Source organism: Channa argus, chromosome 7, assembly GCF_033026475.1.
Source record: "Channa argus isolate prfri chromosome 7, Channa argus male v1.0, whole genome shotgun sequence".
Lineage (NCBI taxonomy): Eukaryota > Metazoa > Chordata > Actinopteri > Anabantiformes > Channidae > Channa > Channa argus.
Genome location: NC_090203.1, coordinates 3,481,099 through 3,504,417, shown reverse-complemented (window position 1 = coordinate 3,504,417; position 23,319 = coordinate 3,481,099). Strand labels below are relative to the sequence as shown.

The window sequence follows — 23,319 nt, the reverse complement described above, 5'->3', positions numbered from 1 at the left end:
GTAATTACATTTCATTCACTGAGAGACCCCTTCTCCTTATTCTTCGTCAGTGTGTGTTTCTGAATTAGCAGTAATGATGACGATATACCAGGCAGGAGGAGGAGGAGCTGGCCATTAAACACAGCCTTCATCCCCCCTCTCTCTCTCTCTGCCGCTCAACCATAAGCTGCCGGTTTCTCAGAAAGAGGGAGGGGGGCTACCGGACAGACCTTAGTCGGTTCTTAAGACCTGCAGCTGTCCGGAGACTCGGGGACAACTTCTGAAAAGCGAGAGTTGAGTCCGATGAAAATGAAGTAAGTGTGTCTATGCAAATATACTTAAATGTCTTAAATGTTATGTTTGCTCGTATCATCGGTGTCAATGTACATGCAGTTTATTATTGCAAAAAAAATAAAATAAATAAACATCTAGAACAGGAAACGTTGCGATTCATCATCAATTTAAACCAGTAAGGGCGAGAAATGCGCGATGATCGGGAAAAGAAGGCAGCCGGCATCTGTGCGTCACCTGCCGCAGCATCACCGTTCACAGACCCACTCAGGGTTTCTGAAAACTAACGGTGGCATTATCTGCTCCTTCTTCATCTTCTGTTGAGCAAGTTCTACGGTTGTTCCACATTTTTGTGTATTAATAACGAATGTTTTTTCCCCAGCGTGCTGTGGAACTTAACCATGACGCTGCTTTGAACTTTAAACTTACTCCTCACAGAAACACATCAGACTGCAGCAGCCTGGTCCAGAAAATTGTCTGTGGCACTTAACTCATTTATTTTCCCTGGATTGCTATAGGAGCATCCTGGTTTTTTTTACCTGCAACTTACACTAATAAACCTGTGTTGGATTTGGAATCTAAGCTACAACCAACCACATGAAAGCTTCTATATGCAAAGAGAAATATATATATATATATATAAAAAAGCAATGCTTCCAAAAATAGATATTCACCATCAAAAGAAGACGTTATGACATCCAGCTGATGAGCATGGAGCTCATGAATACCACTGGCTGATTGTTTATACACTTGCAAATATTGTTCATGTAAAAGCGGATTGTTGTTTTCTGTTATTTTAATAAACCCGTGCAGACAACAGTCACCTTATGACAAAATCACTGCTACAAATATGTAAATGTAGACAATTATTGGAAAGACCACCCTACTGGAAAATTACATAAAATCTTCTTTGGGGATTCTTGCTTTATTTAAACCTTTTTATATTAGATTAGATTCAACTTTATTGTCATTGCACATGTCATGGCACAAGGCAAAATATTGTACATATGTACATGTTGGTAAGGCTGTGATTTAAGATGAATATGAATAAATATGGGTAGTCTAAGTAAACAGTGCACAGAAAAGGGGGTTATATGCAATATATTGTATACGATGGTTAGAAAATTGTGGTTTGAGAAGGTTATATACACGTGTGCAACAATTATGATTATTGCAATGCAAGGACAAGGGCATGTGGACATTTCTGACTTTCATAGACATGGAGTCTACTCAGTAAATAAATGACTTCCCTCTTGTATTTGTGGCACAGGGTCTACGTACTGACTTTCACAGCAGACACCTGCTGTTGATGCTACAGTGGGCTCTCACTGGGGGCCGTCGGTCACACTGGTGGCCTATGAGTTCAGTTCTCTGCAGCTGCAGCAGCAGGTTTTCAGCAGCTCTTCTGAAAAAGCGACTCAAACCTAATAACAACAGCAACCACAGCAGCAGTCTGCAGTGGTTAAGCCCTTAAAACTCACAGCAATTCTAGCTAATCGGCTTGTGTTGGGCAGACTACGATACACGATCACACCTAAACGCTGCTGTAGCTACAAGTGTTGAAACCTAAGGCTTTTGTGACCCCCCTCCCCCCCAGCACAGAGTCAATTAAACATGGCTGCTGCGTCACTGGAAATCCTTCCTGTGAACCTAACGCGTCTCTCAGCGCTCAGTCATGCTGTATCGAGTCTCTTCCTTCCTCTCTGCTACCCTGTTCTCTCAGAGGTCTCCGGTGCTTCCACCCCTCCCCGGCTGCCCCCTCGCTTCCTGTCAGATTGTGTCTGTCAAGGGGGGTTCTGGTTGCCCCTGGAGATTGGCAGACTTGAGTCATCCGAGGTGGTGCGATGTGGGACTGGTGGGCCGGAGTGATGAAGGAGCTGACGAGGGGCAAAAGCAGGGTAGTGCCGGTGGTCGGTGCCATGAGAAAGCTGAGGGGTACAGTGTAAAGGGGGGAGAGGGGGGGGGGGATGAGGTTGATCCAATGATAGCTCAGAAAGGGGTTTTGCACCCGATTCTCAAATCTGAATAGCAGTGCAAAGGGAGACTGTGTTCGGTGGTGGGGTCTGTGTGTGTGTGTGTGTCTTTGTGTGTGCGTGCGTGTGTGTGCATGTCTGTGTCTTTGTGTGTGTCTGTGTGTGTGTGTGTCTGTGTAAGAGAGAGAGAAAGTCTTGGTAGTAAAGTTCTCTAAGTTCCTTTGCATTCACTTATTTGGAAACCTTCTCATCCTGATCAGAGATCTTGACCTAACGCGTAAACCCCACAATAACCACGTTCTGTTTGGCAAATTCCCCATTAAATTACCGACATAATTTGTGCTTTGAACCAGCGTGTTTGCTGTTAATGAAAAGTAATTCAGCTAGACTTGGTTTTTCATTAGACAAGACTTGGATGAAAATTTGAACTGGATATTAGCTGTATTTCATCCAAACTCATTCTGCCACAAGCCAGCCAAATGTTAACACAGATGAAAGCAGCAACAGAGATGGATGTGAATGAAACGACGAGAGGGTTTCAGATCTGCTGGACAAAACTGGAAGAAACATTTAACAGCACACTGTCTGGTTAAAGTGGCAAATGGGCCAAACTCAGCTGGTACAGTCCTTAAAGGAGGTAGTTCCCCCTCCTCCACGTCCTTCCGGCCTTAAATGACCTTTGCTTGCAAGCTAAGCGGTCAAATGGTCTCCTGGTCCCTTCTTTCAAGGTGAAGTTGGGGACTATTCGGCCACCGATCGGAAACCTGTCTTTGTCCTAGTTGTGTCCTTCATCTGCTCTGTCTCCCCAGAGGAAAACCAACTCTCTCCTCTGCTGTTTAAATAGAAAGTGAGTCAGACGGTTCATAAGTTCAGGATGAAGAGATTTAGTAGTCGGACATTGGACTTAGATTGTCGGGGGATTTATGGCAAACGTGTCTGTTTCCTTGATGTAAAGATTAAGTGTCACCGCTGTGACAGGAAGCTGACAGGTTGACAGTTGGTTTGCTCATTTATAGATTTACCTTCTCGGGGCTGTTGAGGCCAAAATTATGCAGCCTTCCTTAAAAAGAAATTCTCTGTAGGCTCATTTTCATTGTCATGTTTGAACTATTGGATCCGTTTATTGTATTTATTTTTTAAAACTTAATTTTTATCTGCAGTTTTGTATGTGTGTACACTTAGACAGATAAAACAAAAACCGAACAACCAGGTCATCTTGACAGTTTGTCATATCTGACTATGCAGTTATTGTATATAAGGTTACATATATCTTTCTTCTCTTTTCACGGGCGAAATCGTATCATTTCTCAACTTCCCAATATCTTTTGCATATACAAATAAAAGAGTGCAGTGGTTCTTTTTCATAGGCTTTACCATCGGGTTTGTTGGAATAGTGCTGAAAAACAGCTGAACAGTCTTATTTTCCCCCCTTTGGTTTCCTCATGCACATACACATTAACCATCCTGACCAGGTTTTAATGAACTTATCAAAAAGTGCTCTTATTAAAAAGGTAATTCTTTCCATATCATAACTTTCCTTCACAAAAGTTAGCCGTCCTCCCTCAGTTGTGGGATCCCTTTCCAACCATTTCCTAGTTTTTGCTTTTTTAAAGTATTTTAAGAAGTTTTTTGTCTTACGTGTGCTCGGTATGTTACCTAGATGTATTGTCATAAAAATTACAACCAATCGATCTCCAGCCCCATTATTGACTTTATTTCTTTTATTATCTCTGATCAGTTTGAATTGCTGGGCATTTCCAAAAGATATGAAAATGATCAGCCATGAAATTGTTACGTTGTCTCCAGCAATATCCTGACTCCAATCCGCCGTTCTGTAAATATTTTTTCTTCGGAGTGACGAAAAACGTTATAATATTCTACCATGCAAACTCTCTCGATTGTCTGGAGGTTGGAGCTGGAGGTTGTACATTGCGTTTTACGAATGTTTTACCATTCTTCCTCTGTGATGGTCAAGTTTGAGTCCTTCTCCCATCTTATCTTGACATCTGATGCAAAAGGATTGTTAGAGGTCCCTAGAACCGTTTCCAAACCTGTTCTGGTCATTTCAATTCATGCTCAGCATCTTAAAGGACGGGTTCCCCAGTTTATTGAGTCTGCTAGGAACTGCCAGGTGAGACAACTTTTTCTTGCTGAAACTATTCCAAAGTGAACGTCGCTTTTATTTCATAGTGGACATATCAGGCTTATGTCAGAGGAGAAGTTCACATATTTGCTTTTGAAACTTTTTGTGGGTTTGTTATGTTGCAGTTAGTGTCTTCTCAGTGGCACCACATGCAGATTGAATTCATTTTTCATATCTTTTTCTCCTTTAAGTCTTGGGGATAATGGTGCTTAGGAGTCGGCAGCTATTTTCAGTGAAACGGTTGGAACGGCCAGCTTTATCCCACGTGGCATTTCTGTCTTCAAAGCTTTCATTTCGAACTGACAGAGCCAAATCTGGGCATAAACAAAAAAAAAAAACTTTGAGCGATTATTTATTAATCCCGTTTTGATTAGAAATGTGTCTCGGCTGAGACCCACAAAACAAGCTTTCATTTCCTCGGTCACTGCACGTTTCATTCTCCTTTCACTCAAACAGAGGCGCTCGCCTCCCTGCTGTGAGGTCTGATCGGACCTCAGATGGACTGTAAAAGAGCTTGTATGAAGTATAAGAGGCGTTGCTCAAACTCAGCCTCAGGTGAAGTTATTAATACAAACTAGCAGGTGAATCACTGAAAGGATTCAGTCCTGCTGTCTGCTGTCCTGTTTACTTGTGCCTAAAAAAAAAAACGGATAAAATCATTTTTTTATATACAGAAAGATGCTTTTTTGTTATTTTTATTTTTGTGCCTCCAGCTGGAGCCTCTGATCATTTATTCACTTCTTCCACAGAAATGCAGATTTCTAAAGTGACACACAGAACTTAAAATAACCAGGCTGCTTTTTTTGGGGGGGGGGGGCAGAATTATCATCAGTCTATTAATAATTATTAAAACAATCAGTACATTTACGTGCATGTAAGAAAGTTTGCTTTGAGAAACCAGGTTATGCATCAACAAGCTTATTTAGAACCTGCTGTGCATGAAGTGCAGAGGCTTTTATCCAAAGCAAGTGAAAAGTGACAAAGCAGCAAATGTTAAGAAGATACTTAGAGTTCTGTATTAACGCGTTTTTAAATATTGGGTGAGGCTTAGGAGCACAGTGGGCAGGAGGGATTACACACCTGGATGAGGGTGTTCAGGTAGGAAGTTGACCACTCTGGTGAGGGTCAAGCTTCGAACCTGGTTTGGAAAGCTACAACAAGCTAGTGCAGAGATCTGAACAATGGTGTGACCTGCTTCCTTTTTGGCTGATAAAAAAAAAAAAACCTGATGTGCTGCCGCATTTTGTAACATCTGGGGTTTGTTTGTGCTGCTGGCATCCTGGTCAACGGGGCATTGCACTAATCGAGATAAGATATGACCAGTGGCTGCGAGTTGAGTTGCATCTTCAGAAAGGTGGGGTCTGATCTTCCTGATGTTGTAGAGGTCAAATCTGCTGCCTGAGACAATGAAATACTGTGGTCACTAAAGCTTAGTTGCTCTTTAATGATGACCCCCAGATTTCTGACAGACTCTGTGGGGATAATCACAGAAGATCCTACGTTGATACTGATGCTGTAAAATCAGTGTACAGTATACATGCAGGTGGTAAGTAAGCAGATTTTTCCCGATTCAGGCTTTTAGTGCAGCAGGGAGGCAGGTGTCAGTTCAATTTGCACCACTTTGGGCACCAGGCATCAAAATGGCCGTTCGTTACAACGGCATCAAGCACGCAGCTGGAGTAACACAGTTTTTCATTAAAGACATTTGCTGACGGGTTGGTACTGACACGGTTAGGTGTGGTTTTGCTTCAGTTCCCCGATTTGTCACACAACTCATGCCACCTGACGAGGGGCGGGGCCAGAGGGGTGGACTGAGGTGGCACTGGCCACCCCCAAAATCTCATTTGGCTACTCCAGGTGCCAACCCCTGACAAGGTGGTAGGTGCCTGCTGTAGATCCTTCAGCTTTAGAAGCCACTTCACACTTTATTACAGTTTATTAAAAAAAAAAAAAGCCTTTTCATTTTTTTCCAAATGTACCCGTGTCCCAATCTGCCCACCCCAAGGTAAAAATAAGCCAAAGAAAGTTGTTTCTCCTCTGCTTAGTTATCACAACCACCTCTTGGCCAATTTTTGTGTCTAAATACTGTATTTGCTGCAGCCGCTTTGCGTCGCCCCACAGTGATTCAGTGATGTTGCTCGTATTCCTCTGTACAAACAGAGTAGGAATTTACAGGAGTAGTTTACAAGTAATTTACTAGTTCAGCTTAGTCCAGACTGACAATAACTGATACATTTAACCTAAATAAGTAGATATTATGCACAAAATACATTTATTGTTAAAACAACAGGTGTGTATATCATATACCATTCATCCATTATCCGTAATACCTTCATTCATTGGACGAGAGGCAAGGTCCACCTTGCACAGGTCTCCTGTCCATCTCAGGGTGATCAGATTGCAGTGATCTTTACAGTTTGGAGCTGTATGTGTTGGCATCAGCTCTATGGTAATAAATACGCTTTCTTCAGTTAGATTGGGGCAATTGCATGTTTGTCAATCACCACTGTGAGAAGAAGAGAAAAAAAGTTGTCTCCAAGCAGTAAACGGTGTAACATGATTGCAGGTAAATAGGAAAATAAATAGTAAAAAAGGACAAGTGAGTATACTGGAGGACACGAAGAGGGGTAACAGTGGTAAATCTAGTTAACTTGGAGGTCGGGCTTCATTCCAACCCTCCAGGGAGTTTTGTGGGAATCAGAATTCAGCTCACACTCTGCAGCTCCTGAAGTCTGACTCACATCAGCAAGAAAGATCCAAGGACACACAGGCAGTCTGTTAGAGTCTCTCCGGTCTACACACACACGCACACACACTTAAAAATTTGTATCAAGTAAAGAAAATTATTGTTGGATGTACCTTTGTAAAAAACACATTTAGTAGGTTGATTTAGAAAATCTCAGCATCTACAGCTAAAACCTTGAGCCGTCTGAGGGATTAATTATTGGCTAAAGTCAGAAATAATGAGAGAACAAGATTATTAGATAGGGACACAAAGTAAACAAACCAGAATTCGACAGACAAGCATTTATAAATTCTTCAAGCAGTAAAACACATGATCTCTGTAACTTATCACTCACGTTTCTTAGTGAATGCAGGGTGAAGATTGTAGAAAATCTCTTGTGATGAAGGAATTCAACCTGTCTGTTTTCCAGCAGATATCCGTTCATATGATTTATCTGTTTTTTTTCTCTTTTCCTTCCCTACAGTGTGAACGGATGATGCAACTTGGGCATTTTTCCAGGTCTCTGACCCAATAGTCTGAGTCATTAGTCAAACTCAGAGCAAAGTTTGGCTCCTTTCTCTTCACGCATTTAAGCACAGATATATAGAGTCAAACTGTATTTGTATTTGTTTGTAGGCAAATTAAACAAAGTCCTGATTACAGCATTGACGTTTACTCTGTAAAACCAGGTCCCAAACCAACAACGTGCTAATCTTTCTCACATCGCTAGCTTGTACTTAATACCTACAAGAGAGGACAATCTTGAGCAAACAGGAGAACATATAGCATTTGCTTGGCACCATTTTTATTGGCGGATTAGTTCGAGCGTGTGCTCTCTGCATGGTTGGGTTTGAAGAAAACACCGCTCTGGGTATAGAGAGGTAAAGGACCCTCCGGACTCCCTTATTGAGAACCTCCAGAGTGCAAAAAACCCACAAAGTGGCCATTTTACTGTGGAGTTTTGGTCACTTTTCAACAGTTACTTTTTGTTTTCAAGCTCTACAGCTCAGTGGTTTCACAATGCTGAAAAAAAACTGCCTAACTCTGCAGCCTCATTTCAATTGTTTAGAAAGATGGTGGAACGTCTTCACAACTTCCTATGCACTTTAGTTATCTTGCACTTACATCTCATGAAAGTGAACAGTTTTTTTCTCATAGCAATTTGATTTATTATTATTATTATTTTCTTCCTCACTCAGATTGTCTTGCTTTTTTACTAAGTCATTTTGGATGAAAGGCAAATGTTTTTCGTCTCTTTTATGATTATTCGGTCTTTGAGAAACTTTGTTGTGACTTTATATATGTACAAATGCAAATGCAGTTTATTGGCCTAAAACAATTTCCCCAGCTTCAAATATTTGGTTCAAGTATAACTAGTGAGCAGATTTTATTTAGTAAAAAGGTAAATGTAATCCAATAAGAAAGCAGTGTATTTAAAGAATGGTGACCACGTTTATTATAATGATTAAGACTAGGGGTCAAAGGTCACTGTTGGTAAAAGTGGAGCTAGTGATTTTCCCCACCTTGTGCCGACAGGTGGTTAACCCAGAATGATACTTAAGCAATTATTGAATATTTTTGTAAAAATCCTACTATATTTATATATTGAAGCACCAGGTGGTATTAATGTTGTGGCTGGTTCGATGCAGCACATTCAGTTTGGGTCTGAAAAGAAAGATTTGATTAAAGGCTGCTTCTAGTTTATTGTAGATCTCGTGTGTTCTCGTGTAGCTATTGCAAAAACACTTATTTTTAGACAAAAGTGCAGCTTTATGACACCAAAGTAGAAAATGTAAAACAGTTTTTGGTATTTTGCTTCATAGGATCTTTTGACAGCGACCGTCATTCAGAGATGACGCGGAGTGAAAATAGCAAATAGCTTAACTTTGTAATTTAAACTCCGCTCGCTGAGTTTTTTTTTGTGTGTATCATGTTCAAGTTCAAATCCTGAGTTCCTCTCCCCCTCCCTTCTTGTCTTCACACAGACTGGATGTGTCTCTGTCTGCACTGCTGTGTGCCATCTGTCTCCTCGTCCTGCCTTCGTCCTCTACCCCCGACCACGAGTCAGGTACGCTCTGCTCCCTCTCCGTCCCCATCGCCGCTGACACACACACAGATCCATTAAGTCATACCTGACCTGTGACATTAAGGGTTGGTGAGGTACGGTACTCTTTAATCATTTGCTGATGTGCTGCCTGGGAGCCCCTTTCAAGGTTGTCCTGAAGTGTCCCTGTAGTACTGAAACTGAAACGGTTGGGATTGTTTTAAAGTTGTATCAACAAAATCAAGTCAAACTAATGGCATAAAAAAACCACGATCTGCACAGGTCATTTTTTTTTACAAGTGAAATTAGCATTTCAAATATTGTTTAGTTTAAAGTCATATTTTTTGTGCTGCCTTTTTTTATAAAGTTTGACTTTATAAAACTTATAAAGGAAACGTTCTTGTTAAGACAGGGTCAGTAAGAGCAGATTTAAAACTCTGAAGCAAACAAATGAAAAAGCAGTTGAATCTCTGACTGTGTTCAACGTTTGCAAAGGCAGTTTCAAAACTTTGAGGAGAGAATTCTCACATTGATAAGAATTGAGCCTTCTTTTTCCAGATTGAATATTTTTTCTAAATCGTAATTTTCTTTAACCACAATTTTCACATATTTATTTTTTTCAACCTTTCAAATCCTAGTTTTCACTGTTATAAGATGTGAGTCTTTGAGAAGTTATCTTATCTGCTAGGTTGGTATTTGTGGCTATCCGCTCCCAGTCTTTATGCTAAGCTAAGCTAAGCTAAGCTAAGCTAGGCGCTTATTAAAAATATCGTGCCCATATTAAACATCTCTCTTTCCTCAGATGACTCAAAGCTTCTCCATGTGACCATTCCCACCACCATCTCACCTGTGTATGCGGTGCTGGGTGGTTCTTTGACGTTACCTTGCCTGGTGTCTCTGGCTCACCCGCCGCCCTCCCCCTCCACCAACGGCCGCCACGCTGTGCTGTCTCTCCCCCGGGTCAAATGGAGCGTACTGACTCACGGCCGAGAGACAGAGATCCTGGTGGCTCGCGGTGACAGGGTGAGAGTCAGCGAGGCCTACAAAGACCGAGCGTCGCTGCTTAATTACGCCTACTCCCCCGCCGACCTGACCCTACAGCTGGAGAACCTCAGGCAGAATGACACCGGCTTCTACCGCTGCGAAGTGCAGCAGGGCTTGGAGGATGCTGACGATGTGGCTCAGGTCAAGGTCAAAGGTGAGAAACAGACAAAAGTTCAATATAACAAAAACACAGACATTAAAAACTAATATAAAGATTTTATGTGAAAAGACCCACACTGCCCATGTAAGTCATTGTTTCTGTTATTTAACAGTTGATTCTATTTACTTGATGTGACTTGTTACAACAAAGCAACACACTCCTACTTTGCCTTGGACTCTAACTCCAGTCTCCATCCATCCTCTGCAGCAAATTGTCATTCGAAATACCATGTGAGTTTGTTATGTGTGCTGCAGCTGCCATGCAGCGCCCCTATGTTAATGCGCTGTTTCCTACTTTTACCAACGACCCACAGGGTCGTATTTTACAGGAGGACTGTCTTATTTGAACTGGTGGTCCTCCCTGATGAATCCAAGTCCAGTATTCAGTCTTTTAGCTCTGTGGTTGCGGAGGGAAATATCAGAGCCAAATCGGTAAAGTTTCTATTTAAAGACAAAACCCTGATATAAAACTAGTTATAGCTGTAAATTTTAATAAAGACATCAAACAGAGCTGCTTTAAACAAACAGTTCTCACCTTTCGTGTTTCTTTAGCACAGATGTTGCATTTGCTGTTTTGTCCACAACCAGTTAGATCTGCAGAACTGACACACATGACCTTACCTGTAAAATGGACGTGTAGTCCCAAGTTTGAGGTTTCAGAACAGACAGAAGACAGCAATGTCTGCTGCTGGGCCCTCTGAGCCAAGAATAAGGAGCGAAATGAGCTGAAAGTAACACAATGTGCAGCATTACTCTCTTTTTTTAATGCAAGAAGTAGAGTCCTAATAATTTAGCTAAACAACTCAATGGCACTGACAGCACAGGTGGGTTAAAACATCCATTTCAAATGTGAGTCAATGTGGTCAAAGGAACTGGCTCTTGCCAAAGAGAAAAGGCTAATGTGCCTGTGTTGAATGGTTGTTTCATTCACCAAGTCATAAATTTTATTCTGGATTTTATTTCTGTGTGGTTTATAGGGGTGGTGTTCCATTACCGGGATGCATCCAGCCGATACGCCTTTACCTTTGAGCGGGCCAGGGAGGCCTGCGCGGAGATCGGGGCTCAGATCGCCACCCCAGAGCAGCTCCTGGCAGCCTACCACAGTGGATACGAGCAGTGTGATGCAGGCTGGCTCTCGGACCACTCAGTGAGGTGAGGACCCAAGAGGAAGTGGTTTGGTCAAACAGGACACGTTAGTCTACGACGTATCGAGTGGCCTCTTATCTAGAAAATCCTGCCTTGTGTGTCGAGTTTCATTAGAGCAAACCTGGAGAGTGTCCCTGATTGTTAACGCACAAACAAAAACACTCATCATCACTAAGCTGATGCATTTCTATCCATGCGATATAAGACCTATACATCTGCACATTAGAACACACAGATCCTCATTTAGCTGAGAGGTACTCATCTGATCTCAAACCAGACTTTTCTCCCCCCCACTTCACCCACTCAAATGAGAGCACATACAAGTGTGGTGTTTGGAGTGCTGCCATCACACAGGAAGAGGTACTTCTTCGCATTTCAATTGTGTGCCATGTGCTTCCTCAGATATCCCATTCACATGCCAAGAGAAGGCTGTTTTGGAGACATGGATGGATTGCCAGGAGTGCGGAACTATGGACTGCTGGAGCCCGATGAGTTGTATGACGTCTACTGTTATGTGGAAAACAGTGAAGGTAAAACAAAAGGAACATTTGATTTTAGGTTTGTTTCTATAATCATGGCTGTTAGTTGTAAGCAGGTTGTAAACAAATCCCCTCTTATGCTATTTGGCTAAAAGTATGTGAACACAACTGGGTTGTCTACTTTTGGACTGGATGTATTTTCTGGTCAAGACCTTTTAATTCCAATGAAGAGAAATCTTTACGCAACATCATACAACAATGGTGTGATTCCAGTATTTTTGGGGGGAAGAACTTGTGCTTCAACTGAAAAAACAGAACAATGATTAAAGCTATTGAAAACTGTGCACGTTTACAGTTATATAAAAAAAAAGTGGCAAAATGGCCACTTGTTTGCAACTTTGTCATCTGACTAAACATACTGATATTCTGCCCAAACACCAGTAAGTAAAATGGATACAAGTAGAAGAAACTGCCAAAACTACTCATAAAGAAAAGAAAAAAAACTTAGAAAAAAGACAAATATTCTTAGACCCGTCCAAGTTCAGCACATAAACCAACATTAAAATCAGCTAACTGTCTCCCTCTGTAAAGGTGAGGTGTTTCATGGCTCCACCTCTCAGCGTTTGACCTTCTGGGAGGCCAAGGCCTACTGTCTGAGTCACGGGGCGGAGTTGGCCACTACAGCTCAGCTATACGCAGCCTGGAATGATGGCCTGAACCACTGCAGTCCAGGATGGCTGGCCGATGGGAGTGTGCGATACCCCATCGTTACCCCTAGAGAGCGTTGTGGAGGTGGTGAGCCAGGGGTCAGAACCGTGTATCGGTACAGCAACCAGACGGGCTTCCCAGAGGCTCACACTCGACATGATGTTTACTGCTTTAAAAGTAAGAAAACAGTCTTATTTGTTAAGATGTCCTGATTTTTTTTACCATGTTGTTAAAAAAGTGGAGCAGTGTCCTGTACTGCTCATGTAAAAACATCTAACTTTCACATTCTGAGAGGGTTACAAAAGACAATTGGCACCTTGTTGGAACTGTTCGCCTACGGTCTTGTTGACTTTGTACATGCCATCAACACGGTTCTCACTAAAAGACCTAATTTGGCCCAAAACGATCCAGTCTAACAGATGTGATTTGAGTTGATTTGAATGTGACATTGTTGTATTCCAACATGATGGCTGCTCTTTGTATTCTGTGAATTGTTGGAACTGTTCCACATTTGACAGTACACACCATTTCTATTCCAATTCTTCAACATTTTCCAACTCTGCTCATTCCACCAGGTAATAACAGCCCATACACAGAATCTCCTCAGGATTTTCTTGCCACTGAGCCAGAGGACATTGGCCAAGACATTGTTTTCTCAACTAATCCAACTCAGGAGGAGGTCACAGCAAAGGGGGGTGAAGAGGTTCAACATGCCCATACAGTCAATCCTGTAAAGCAGGACCCTGTAGAGGATCAGTCCTCAACACTGTGTTATGACAATGACCCACTGCTCTCAGTAGACCTTCACTCTATTACTCCTCCACCGGACCGCCAAGAACTCGTTTCCAAACATACCTGGGAGAAAACAGAGAAGGCCAGGTACACAGAGTCGTATCAACCAACACCTGAACAAACCCCAGACACAGATCATGAAGAGTCCCACATATTTATAACAACTTCTCCAAAGACTTTTAGTGCAGTAACCGTTAAAGAATCCACTTCGCCTAAAACTGATGGGTCTCTAGAGCCCTCAGAGCTTCACGTTTCTGACAATGAGACTTTGGATAAGATAGAGGTTAATGCAACATCTGTACCTAATGCAGATGAGCTGCTCAACAACTCGTCAGAGTTGTATCGGGAGGGTGATCTTCCAGTTTTTCAAGAAGACACCACTCCAGAGGTCACCTTCGAACATACATCTGAAACTGAGTTGATCTACTCAAGCACCCCTTATGATGTCCCACAACACCCAGAGGAGCACAGTACTGGTGTGGTTACGATGGTGTATGGCGTAAGTAATTCACCACATACTGAGGAAGCAGATGTTCAGGCCAGTACACCTGAGAGCCATCCAACAGAAGAGGAGTCTGGAGAGGAGAGTGCAAGTCCAGATGAGGAAATACACAATTTTGTGACTCCAACATTGGTTGGTATGGACACCTATGCCACCTCAGAACTGGTACCTATAACTGTTTCAGGTAAGTCTACAGTGTTGTGGTTGACTGACTCGATAAGATAATGTGTGAATCAGCAGGGAGCAGCTCTTTCCCAGTTCTTAGTGCAGCAACACCCAAAATTTGCAGAGCGCTTCTTTACATCTGCTCTTTTCTGCGCCGGATGGCACAAAGATGGAGAGGTAGGCAACGCCAGGTTCAGTTAAGAAAGCACTTGACACTGCGTCCAATTATCCCATTTGAAGGCACTTTTTACAATGAATTCAGCAGCTTTATGTCTGAAAACAGACCATTAGTCCGGGGGGTTTCCCTTCAGCTGTGTGCGCTGCTGCTCCATAAATGCAGAACTTAATACACAGACCAAACCCAGCACAACACCCCAAAAAGTAAATTGCTGCATAACGGTTCACTTTGAATGTTCAACCATTAGACTGCTACCATGTCTAAAAACATGCCTCAACAGAATTTTTAATAAAAATTAAATATAAAGTAAAAGAAAAAGTAAAGCATTTTTTGTTGTATTGTTTTGTAAGGTTATGATCCTGCTCCTCAGCCCTCAGGAGCAACAATAGAGTCGTCCAGCCTAGTTGACCAAGGTGATGAGGAATCCAATAGCACATCGACACAAGATGACACAACTGAGCAGAGTGGACACACCAGTCCTGCTGAAATCCCAGCATCAGAGTTCATCACACTCACTAATTACTCAGACTCCAGTGTGGACCCTTCTGTTCTAGACAGTTACCCTGTTGTGTTGTTGACACCCTCTGTATCAGTTACCCTGCCCCCTGCTCCTCCTCCTGTGGAGCTTGAAGTCAGCTTCACAGACATTATCACCCCCACACCTGAAATAAGGGCTTCATCTGGGCCTGAACCTGTGGATGACATCCAGGGCAAACTTGAGCACGAAGGATTAGGAGAAACCCCAGATGTGTTTCTTAGAAAAACGCAAAATACCACTGACAAAGATGTAGATGGGAGGGATCAAGGTATTGATCAGAATTCTGAATCAGATAAGGGATCAGGTGACTCTTCAGGAGAAGGTCCAGAGATCAAACGAGAACTTCTGCAGACAGATCTGTCTCACACGTCTGCAGAGTTTGATGGTGAGGCTGGGACTGGTACCCCATTTCCATCCGAGCGGAGAATCACACTGATCCCCGATCTGCCGCTCACACTAGTCTGGGAACCGGAGCCTTCTTCCTCCACTCCGCAGGAGTCTCGGTCTGATGGAGAATACAGCGCTGAGCCACCTATCACTAAGGAATCAGGAGATGCCTCTAATACTCAGGAGACTGTAGTGGAGATCTCCCCAGCCAGCGTGAATGGTGAGTTTAAAAAGGAACATACAACAATCAAAACCATGTTTAGGTTTTAGGCTTCAAAAGGGCTTTTGGTTTCTGACTAGTGGCGTTTGATGTTTGTCTATGAACTCTGCTTTTGGCACGTTCATCAAGGTTAATGCCAGCAAGTTTACTGCATGATGGTCTCCAGCCTCTTATGTTGAGACCCAACATGGTAATAATGTAATACATTGCATATAGTACATTGTGTAAAACAGTACACTATAACATTGTAATATGATACAATATATAAACTAGTGTACACCCTTACACACACACACACACACACACACACACAGGCTCAGATAGGGTTGAGGTAATTTAGCATAGCAACTTAATGAAAGTGTCAACTTGTGATCCATTTTCTGTTCTGCCCACAAAAGTAACTCAGCTGTGTATAAGTTAACACAGTTCGATGCCGGTTGTACAGACAACCAGCTGCAAGCCTTTTACAAAATTCTCCAAAGTGTTAGTCGATGTCATTTAATAATGTCAGGTGACATGTCGTCATGCACGAGCGCATTGCATAGCATTACGTCCATTTTGTTTAGAAATTAAGCTAAAAATTTCCATATCTAAAACTATATTTCACCTATAAGTGAAAAGTGATGATTCGTGGTCATTTTATCCTTCTAATATTTTCTCACTTGATTATTTGCTTGATTAAGAAGAATGATTTGCTTTTAGAAATAGCCTGTGAACAAAAACTGTGTCAACAGAACCTGGATCAGAGGAGGAAATCAGCACGGACGAGCCTTCAGTTAAAATATGCACATGGCCTCTAGAGGAAGAGACCTCCACGCCAACGCTCCCCTCTGAAATGCACGACGTGACCATCACTGCTCCTACCACGAACCCAGACAACTTGGAAAACGAGCACGAGAAGGAGAAGGCCATGGCCGCCTCCCGACCCGCGGCCAAGGTTTCTGCTGCGAGACAAGGAGGATATTTAGGTACCTACAGAAAAAGAGCTGCAGGTTTAATAACGACAGCCGCTGGCGTTTTATTATCAACTTTGTTATTACTTTTTAAAATGTCAATCTTGTTAAGGAGACCAAAGACAAAAGGACTTATACCATAGAGCATTATTTTGTTAAATATGCATTTTCAGTTTGTGAGGGATGAGACAAAAGCATAAGGACATCGTCCTCTCACAATCGGTCATAGTAGTGTTGAATCAGTAATTTGTGAGCCAAATTACACTGTGAGGAGGGGGGGGAGGGGGACATATTTCTGTAGCATATTTAATAGGAGTTTGTCATTATTATTACAATGTTATTAAGTGCCAACACCAAACACTCATTGTTCATGATTCAAAAAAGGTTTGTTGAATTGAAACTGCAACCAACTTGGGAGAGGATCTCATTGCTGATGTAACAGCTCCCTCTGCTGGTGCCTCCTCTTAAGGCCTCACAGAAATCAAACGGGAGTCCCGATCTAATCAGGAGCTCTTCCACTGACTAAAGGAAAAAAAAAAAAAAAAAAAAAACTGGTAGACAAAACATCATTAGCTTTGATATTTACACATGAAAAATGACAGTATAGATGGCTTTTACATTATACATGTTATTTATAAATTAATATTTCTTCATTCATTCTTACAAATACACATTGTTAGGAGCTCATTTGAATGTGTCAGGTGTTAAATTATGATTCAAGTAATTTGAGCTCTGTTAAGCGCCACCATGTTTGCACATCTGCAGATGTCTGTCTGGAGAACCCTTGTTTGAATGGAGGGACTTGTGTCGACGGTGAACCAACGAGCTGCCTTTGTCTGTCAGGTTATGGAGGAGACTTGTGCCAGACAGGTTCAGTGTCAAGTATTTAATAAACACAGAGACGCAAAATATTCCGTAAAATTCGTTCTTTTATAATTTCCTAATGTTTTCTTCTCCCCAATGCGTCAGACCTGGAGGAGTGTGAGCCAGGCTGGGACAAATTTCAGGGATTCTGTTATCATCACTTCACTAAGCGGCTGAGTTGGGAGGTGGCTGAGCAGCAATGTCGCACGTGCGGTGGACATTTAATATCCGTCATGACCCCTGAGGAGCAGGACTACATTAATGGTAAAAGAGCATTTGATCGAGGCAAAAACAATGTGGTTATGCGAGTTAGATCTAATTGCTTGGACACAGTTTGGAGGAGCCCTATGTTGATTAGGACAGAAATCATCAGCTAAAAGTTATGTAGTTTAGCCAATGAGACAGGTTTTAAAATCAGTTTTCTCTCTGAGAGAGAGTCCAACCCAGGCAATAAAGCCCACATGGTTGAAGTACTACTGTATATCAGAAGAGGTGGCCGTTGCTAAGGAGATACAGTGGAGTGGGTTGTAATTGCGTGGTCGGCAGTTCGATCCCCAGCTCCTTTAATCGACTTGCTATTATTAGAAAAGCTACTGAGCCCCAGGTTGATTCCAGTGTGTGCACATGTGATTTGTAAGTCACTTTGGATAAAGTGTCTTCCGAATGATTAAAATGTAAATATCAAATTACCACAAAATGCCTTCAAATATTAAAATCAATCTTTGCGCTGTAACTTTGGGAAACCCTGAAGATTTTGAACTCCATTCCCACATGTTTATGTTCTGCCAAGAGACACCATCAAACTAGACATGTCGTGTCCTAACATTCCTCCCATTCAGACCTGTTCTAACAAGTCCTCTCCAAACTGTCCACGTAAGACAGAATGATTAATTCTGTCTTCCAGTTTCTTTTAATTTATTTTTTTTGTCGTGCACGATGTCCTGGTTTTGGAGTAGGTATTTTGTCTGGCAACAAGGTGATGAGATAGTTATCTAACATTCCTCTGACGGTTGTGTTCTAACTGTGCGGGCAGATGCCACGGATTGTATTCACTGATAATGTTGTGGAGGTAAATGTAAAGGAGTGGTCTTTACAGAAGTCCTCTTTGTCAGAACTTCTAAAGCAAGTTTGTCTTACAGGAGTCAAGGGAGTTTCCAAAATGAGTACATTTGTAGCTCAGCAAAATGAATCCTGGTCTTTAGGTCTTGCCAAGATTGGTCCTCATTTAAATGCAGCTTTAGATTCCATGTGTGCAGCACAGTGAGCCTCCTTTTACCTTCTCATTTTTAGACAAATACAAAGAATATCAGTGGATTGGACTAAATGACAGAACCATTGAAGGAGACTTCCGCTGGTCAGATGGGAACCCTCTTGTGAGTTTTACTGGACGTTTGTAACTTACTTTGACTTGTGCGTTTTGACCTCTGGGTGCATCCAATGTGGAACTACTTAAAAGCAAAAAAACATTTTGAGTCGTTTCCTGCCATGGACTTAAACCACTTATTAAAATGTCAAAATCCTCACTGCAAAGTTTATTGTAGCGTCTTCCTCCATGAGACTCAGTTTTATTCTTCTCGTCCGTCAGCTCTATGAGAACTGGTATAAAGGTCAACCTGACAGCTACTTCCTCTCTGGTGAGGACTGTGCAGTGATGGTGTGGCATGATGGCGGCCGCTGGAGCGACGTGCCGTGCAACTACCACCTGTCGTACACCTGCAAGAAAGGCTTCTGTGAGTTTACTTCGCTTGAAAGGCTCCTTTTCTAAGGCCTCTTTTTTGCAAGACCTTACATTTTGTAATTAAACACAAGTGGTCAGAATTTAAGTAACCAAAGTTGTCTCGTCATTTTTTTTGTTCTACCCAACAGCCTCCTGTGGAAAGCCCCCTGAGCTTCCCCATGCTAAGGTGTTTGGGAAGAAGCGGTTGCGTTACGAGACGAACGCTAAAGTGCGCTACTACTGTGAGGAGGGTTTTGTGCAGAAACTAAATCCTGTAATTAGGTGCCTGCTCAGCGGCCAATGGGAGGAACCTCAAATCACATGCACTCCAAGTAAGTACTAATTGGCTGAGTTGTTTAGCACTGCAGAAAAACCGTGTTATTTGAGGGAGGGTGAAGGATTCTGCTGGAAGAAACAAATCCTGCTTCAGAAACATGAGTATTTAAATTAGCACCATCTGATTCCAATCAATCTGCTAAACCGTATGAGAAGCAACATTTGGCTCCACGTATTCTCACAAATAATGTTAATTAAATGAAAATTATTACGTAATATTCTCAAGAGCAATACACCTTAAATCCTAAGTGTAAATAGTTCATTCATAATTTTGTCCTGAAACCACGAGTGCCACACTGTGGTACATTTACTCCCCCACTTCATAACATTAAATGCACCATTTTTAGTGACTGAAATGCTGAGGCAGGTGCTGTATATGGGTAACAAGTGGCCAAAATAATACACAGGCCTAAACTGTTCTTCTATAGAGTTTAAAGTTGTTTGTTGTGCTACAGGTTCAGCGCAAGTCCCGACTAAACTATAACATGTGGAGTTTATTTTCAACTTAATCCAGTTACATTTAGCTAATACTAGCAAATTTAAGCTTTTGAAATAGGTTTAGATAAGAAAGTGTAAGAAAAAAAAGTAAGATCAAAAGGTTAGTTTTAGTTATGGGTAAATAATAACATCATCTGCAAAAAACTTCAACGAACAGACCTTGAGTGGACATTGGTACGCTAGAAAACATGTACAATGCTACTATCCCACCTATGCTGTGAAGTCTATAAATAAATCTGTGGCTATTTTCCCCTCACTTCTAGTCCATTCTGTGGAAGAGGACACCGTTCTTGTACTTCACCAGCATGAAGACGCCATGGAGATCATGGGTGCAGCCACAGAGAAAGCAGCTCCACTTTTCTGGGACATTAAGTGGAGCGTATAAAGCCATCGTAACATTTCCTTAATGGAGGGACGTCTCATTTTCATGCTTGTGTCCCTTGTGACCAGCTCAGTTTCTTCATTAAGTGAAGCTGTAAAAACTAATCATTAGTACAAAATAAATCTCAATGCCACACACTTTGTACAATCGTGGACAATATCTAGAGAACCATCTTTTGTTTGTTAATAAAACGTTCCAGTTCTTAGCTATAGTTTGTTACACACTTTGGCTACCTTGACTATGGTTTTGATGGTTAACTTATGCAGAGGACTTTTTTTTTTTTTTTTTTTTAACTGAAACAATTAGATATCATACTTGGAATAAAATTAGCCATAGGCAAATGCAAATGTTATTATGCCTCAGACTAATGCTATTTGTTTGAAGTAAGTTTCAAATCAATCTGTTATATAATCTAAACTATCCACACTAAATGTAGATTAATATGTAAACCAAGCGACACAGAGATAGTATTTTGGGGGTTTAAGTGATCTAGAAAACATTTGAAATGAAAGTTTTTTCTATACAGCATGTTATTTGTAAGGAACATTACTCAAAAGAAACTTAGTATTTTTTTTTATATATATAAAAATTTGTACTTATAGAATTTTAAATCACTCTTTAGTGACAATGTTGAATTCATAAATTTGACTGCTGTGGTTTAACCTGTTTTGTAACAAACTGCTGTTTGTGATAGTTTGCAGTGAGTTTACATGTAGCAAAGAGTTCATGGATTCTCAGCATCAGCTGGTCTGACTTCACTAAAGCCTGTTGTTCTTGACATCTGAGATTCTTTGTTTTTAACTTTTGTAGGCATTTGTATTAGAGCGGCTTCTAAATAGCTGTCATTTTGTCATATCATACATCTGAAGCTTGAGGAAACAAACACTAGTCCGTTTTTAGCACAAAAGAAAAAGCCACAATTAGATGAAAAATGCACAATGAAATGTAGCAGCCAGTGACCTCGTGTCATATCTAAAATAATGAAGATAACTGCAAACTGAGCTTCACCAACATTTTTAACTGCAAACCGAGCAGAAGACTCGTGTCAGACATCCTTATGTGCGCTCACATCTCACAGCTGCTGTCCATCCAGAATCAGTGTCATCACAGGTGCATCTGATGAAAGAAGGCACGTTTAATTACAATTATTTTAATCATATTAAGATTCTCCCCAAACCATCAAAACATGTATGATAAAGACCATAACAAATCGTATCAGAACACAACAGAAAGACTTGAATGGATCAGGAGACAACAGGAATCTGGGCACAGAAAACCCCCAACTCAAACATGTAGGAGCATGTTTCACATGAAAAGTTCCTTGTAGTAGATTTCTGGTTGTTTTGCATCGAAACTAGGCAGTTTTCTGTGTATCTTTAGTTGTTTAGTATCTTTTGTTGTTCTGCTCTATAAAATGCAGCTCTTATTAGTTATTTGGTCCGTTTTCTGTTGTGCTCTTATGTGGTGATTGTGGTCTACTTTGTTACCCGTTTGAAAAATAAAATGACATTCGAAAAATGTTTAAATATACTGAAAAAAGAGCTGAGAGGGACGTCCACATATACACACATACAGTATATATCTGAGGACTTTTTGGTTTATTTTTCTTTTGGAGATCATTTATCAATGCATCTATATGTTCAGTCAGAAATTTTAGCCTTTAACTAAACAATTTTGTGATGACTTCAGAAACATCAGCCCATAGTTTGATAGTTGCAGTATGTAACCCATTTGTGGATAGTCCCCTAAATGATATCAAGTCTTTATGGTGTGATGTTTTGTGGTGGATGTGGTGTAAATGATATGAAATGTGCATTGTCAAATTTCTGCGACGTGACTAATTACGGATTGACAGCAGGTGTGACCTGTGTGATGCACATGAGGACTGACACTAGTGCTCAGCTTGGCTTGAGACAAGCTGTGTTAATAAGAATGTTTTAGTTTGGAGTTATTATTCAGATAATAAATAAAATAAGGAGCTCCATTGGACCAACGTGCTTTTTAAATATAAAAAGAAAAAAAAACATTTTTTTTCCTTTAGTAAAGTTGCATCATCTTGTTTACTAGCTTGACTTGACCCGTATTAAGATCTGGCTGAAATTTCCTAAAACACAAATGAAATTTCGGGCAAAATACCAAGAGTGTAAGCCTCCACAACCATGCATGTTTCATCACTTGACATATTTTGGGAATCTGTCATAGGAATGTCTAAATATCTGATCCCTCGCTCCTTTGATTGAATCCACCTGTATGTTGAGCAGACTTCCTGCTAATGATCACACACCTGTGTGTTTTAGACCTGAGTGAAATGAGTGCAGCTTTATCTGCAGATACTGAAAGAAAACCGGTTACTCCCTCACCAGCTATGCTTTTAGTTTTAATGTAGGTGATGAGAAAGTACCAACGGGAGAATAAATGAGCTTCCACTTAGCCAAAGTTGATGATCATCTATGAGTCATCTGTTTCTGATGAAGTGACTGCTTGTCTTCTGTTGCTTTTTCTTCATGTGTCACTTAGCCTTTATGTTGTGTCCTGTACCTTTATTTGGCCATAACTGTATTAGCATTAATATAAGTAGATTACACCGGCTCAAAAAAAGTGACGACTCTTGTTTGGGGAGAAAAGGGGGGAAAACACATTTTGAGGATGCATCAATTGTAATTTCTCATCTCCTGCTTCCATTTCTAGATTAAAAAGGTACTTTAAGAATCTGTTTTAGGAATAAAGTAGCTAATGTTTGTAGTTTTTATTTTATTTGTGTTGCAGGATGGGTTTTAATTTCAATAGCCTATATGATTAAAGCTGTATGACTTGTCCACTGAGTGTCCTCAACTATCGATCACACTGTCATTTGTGATTCTACCACAAGTGGCTGAAGTACTAAAAGTTAAAACCTGACAGGGTTGTAACCTGTTGGAAATGAAAAATGTTGACTGATCCTGGTTACTGCCATAAAGTTGATGCATGTCATGCATGAGCCTAAGAGATTAGCCGTCACTGTTCTGTCTGCTGAAATATGAAGCACACGTTCAAGCTGCCTCTCGGGTTGTAAATTTCGGGTGTGAATCAGATTCCTGGATTAGGGAAAAGCAGCTG

General features: G+C 41.2%; 1 protein-coding gene across 1 annotated transcript; it reads left to right on the top strand.

The window, feature by feature from the left end:
* Positions 1-133: 133 nt before the first annotated feature.
* Positions 134-22,965, top strand: bcan (brevican). Its single transcript, XM_067510247.1, has 15 exons — positions 134-293; positions 9,097-9,179; positions 9,958-10,353; positions 11,336-11,510; positions 11,907-12,034; positions 12,575-12,868; positions 13,267-14,169; positions 14,679-15,473; positions 16,208-16,441; positions 17,192-17,296; positions 17,396-17,554; positions 18,581-18,663; positions 18,876-19,020; positions 19,157-19,339; positions 20,105-22,965. The coding sequence occupies exons 1-15, from the start codon at positions 283-285 to the stop codon at positions 20,224-20,226; spliced, it is 3,816 nt and encodes a 1,271-aa protein (XP_067366348.1). The 5' UTR covers positions 134-282; the 3' UTR covers positions 20,227-22,965.
* The last annotated feature ends 354 nt before the right edge of the window (positions 22,966-23,319 follow it).

Excerpts from the sequence above, each read along its gene's own strand:
- bcan (XM_067510247.1), top strand. Across the intron at positions 15,474-16,207 it reads CTCCCCAGCCAGCGTGAATG|AACCTGGATCAGAGGAGGAA; the intron begins GTGAGTTTAAAA and ends CTGTGTCAACAG. Across the intron at positions 18,664-18,875 it reads GGTCAGATGGGAACCCTCTT|CTCTATGAGAACTGGTATAA; the intron begins GTGAGTTTTACT and ends CTCGTCCGTCAG.